This window comes from Sinocyclocheilus anshuiensis, unplaced genomic scaffold (assembly GCF_001515605.1).
Source record: "Sinocyclocheilus anshuiensis isolate Anshui unplaced genomic scaffold, SAMN03320099.WGS_v1.1 scaffold936, whole genome shotgun sequence".
NCBI lineage: Eukaryota > Metazoa > Chordata > Actinopteri > Cypriniformes > Cyprinidae > Sinocyclocheilus > Sinocyclocheilus anshuiensis.
Genome location: NW_015552621.1, coordinates 847,524 through 850,509, shown reverse-complemented (window position 1 = coordinate 850,509; position 2,986 = coordinate 847,524). Strand labels below are relative to the sequence as shown.

The window sequence follows — 2,986 nt, the reverse complement described above, 5'->3', positions numbered from 1 at the left end:
TTAAATGCATTCATGTCCCTTTGCGTAGGAAATTCATCGCATGCAGCTTCTGTGTTTCCTCTGCATTGCAAAGATGAATTTTGATACTGATATCATTTGTTTAGTAACAGCCCAAATGTCTTTTATTCTAATTGACTGATTCAATATAAGAATTTGACTCAAAAGATGATGCACACTATGTACAAGTACGTAAAGGATTATGTCATGCTTGAGCTTTAGTCAGGCTGAAACTTGAAAGTTAAGTTGCACGACATAAATGCAATGCTTAGGTATTATTATTATTATTATTGTGAAATTGATTTTTGTATTTTTATTTATTTTTTTTTTTTATTGATATATTTGTATTTGCATTTTGAATGTAATTTGGCAATTAAATACATTAAATGGGTTTAGTTTTCACGGTTATTAATGTATGCAATTTCAGCAATAAAAATTTTAATTTTTCTAAAAAGAAAACAAATTAGTTGTTTATTTTAAGAGATCTATCTTATTATCTCTTGTATATTTAGTATTGCTCTTTAATAAAGAAAAATGACTTCTTATCCGATTACTCGATTAATCGATGGAATAATCTGTAGAATACTTGATTACTACAATAATCGATAGCTACAGCCCTACTACAAACATTTCACAAGACATTAATTGATGTAATGAAGTTGTGCTTTGGATTATTGTGATGTTTTTATCCGCTGTTTGGACTCTCATTCTGACGGCATCCATTCACAGCAGAGGATCCATTGGTGAGCAAATTTCTCCAAATCTGTTCTGTTGAAGAAACAAACTCATCTACATCTTGAATGGCCTGAGGATGAGTACATTTTCAGCAAACTTTCATTTTTGGGTGAACTATTCCTTTAAATGCAGTCTAAGAAGGCAGCTCACTAGGTTTTTGAACAGAGCTAATGATTCCCTAAAATGAGCTAAGAGGTTCAGTAAGCTCAGCCTTTAACAAGCTACAGCATGGGCTGCGTGTCACCCCATTACTTTGGTTAAGTGTGTGTGTGATCAAAAATTAACTGTTTCAAAAGCCTGTTATCTGCTTTATATCTGGCAGGTTTAACCAAAGTCAGGGAAGTGTGACGAGATGTGACTACAAACTAAATGGAGGTCACATTCCCAATCCACCCCAACAATCACAAAAGCAGTCAATATTCAGCAAATTAGGACACCACTTTTGTACCTCTCTGGGGACTCTATGTTTCCAGTTCTTGGCTGTTAACCCTCTATTGCACAATTTTGCCTCAGGGTAACCCTTTTCCATCACTTTTCAAACACAAAAGATGTCAATGAAGGGTTGTTCATGAAGGGATGACTTAAAAAAATAAAAAATAGATAAAAAATTATTTTTGGTAACACTACATCCTTGTGCCGATTTTAAAATATTTTTCTGGTCAAGGACGCACATTATCACTCTGCCTCAAAAAAGCCTTTTGTCACCTATAAAAAATTAAGATTCATATTTATTAGTGAATAAAATTCACTTTAAAAGAGTCAGTCATATAAATTATATGTCAGTCATATAAATTAAATTGTTTTTTACTATTCAAAAGTTCTCACCTAAGGCAAAATAACTGTTTTCTATTGTAATATATTTTAAAATGTAATTTATTCCTGTGATGGCAAAGCTGAATTTTCAGCATCATTACTACAGTCATCAGGGTCACATGATCCTTCAGAAATCATTCTAATATGCTATGTAGAAACATTTCATAATTATATAAAAAAAAGTATTATATATACATAAAAGTATTATTTTTTTACTGACCCAAAACTTTTGAACAGTAGTGTCTTTTTGTGTTAACTATAAAATACTTTTTTATTTTTATTTTTTTAGAATTTACAGAACATCAAAGTGAAATTGATATAGTGTATACTAAGAAACCAGTTCTAATAGTTTATGTAATAACTGTTTGTTTTATTTTAGTTCTATTTTTTAATACTTTTTGTTTTATTTTTATGAATTTATTTATTTCCATTACCACATAGTGTTGCTTCCGATTTATTTTTATTTATTTTTTTATTTTAGTTATGAAGTCCAATTTTTATTTTTATAGAAAATTGAATCAGTCATGTTTAACATTGCTTTCATAACGAATGCAATAGAAGGTTAAAATAAAAGGCATGTGTGTTTTTTGTTTTTTTTGCTAACTTATTTCAGGTGACTATAACTTTAAAATGACCAATAAAGAATTTGGAGGGACTGAGGGATGAATAGGACTGACCGTAGTGACACTAAGCAAGCAATGACCCTTCAGGACGGCACATGAGAGAACACTGAGGAACTGATTTTGGAAAACTGTTTGTTAGTACTGCACTAACAGAGCAACACAGCGCTGTTTTAATGCTGAATTCATTGTTTTCTCGTTAATGAAAGCTTGGGCATGGAGTAAATCATTCTGAGGCCTGTGCACAACCAGCTGCTTTGCAGAGCATGTTGTCAATCAATAGAGCTTCAGCAATCAATGCAGCAAATTGGCGGCAGAATCTCGAGGTTACCTGAGGGACCAGTTCTCTTGGGTTTGTGGGAAAAGTGTTCACCTGGATTTGGTGGAGGCGCCACATCTTGGCCCTGCCTAGCTTGAATGGGATCATACTCTTTTCCGTCATAATTGGCATCAAATAATTTTTTAAACCACTGGATGAATTCAAAGTTGTCCTGGAATTTTCCTTTCACTAATTTTTCCACAGGAATTATCTGGATAACAAAAGGAAAACAAATCATCAGTTCAATACTGAGCTGTAATCTTGAGGTGTAATTTTTTTTATGTTAAAGGGGTCATATGATGCGATTTCAATTTTTCCTTTCTCTTCGAAGTGTTACAAGCTCTTGGTGCATAAAGAAGATCTGTAAAGTTGCAAAGACTAAAGTCTCAAATCCAAAGAGATATTCTTTATAAAAGTTGAGTCAGCCACACCTACCTAAAACGCCTCGTTCTAACACGCCCCCACATGTCTACGTCACGATGTGGGAAGATTTGCATAATGC

At 32.9% G+C, this 2,986-nt stretch overlaps 1 protein-coding gene across 2 annotated transcripts in view; it reads right to left on the bottom strand.

The window, feature by feature from the left end:
* Nucleotides 1–2,986, bottom strand: part of LOC107666269 (microtubule-associated protein RP/EB family member 3-like) — a 13,290-nt gene that overhangs the window by 6,519 nt on the left and 3,785 nt on the right. Inside the window, exon 4 of one of the 2 annotated variants that reach the window (XM_016457495.1) lies at nucleotides 2,497–2,695. In XM_016457495.1, coding sequence (XP_016312981.1) covers nucleotides 2,497–2,695 — 199 coding nt within the window. The remainder of the gene's footprint in view (nucleotides 1–2,496; nucleotides 2,696–2,986) is intronic. The other variant, XM_016457496.1, reaches the window with a different exon arrangement.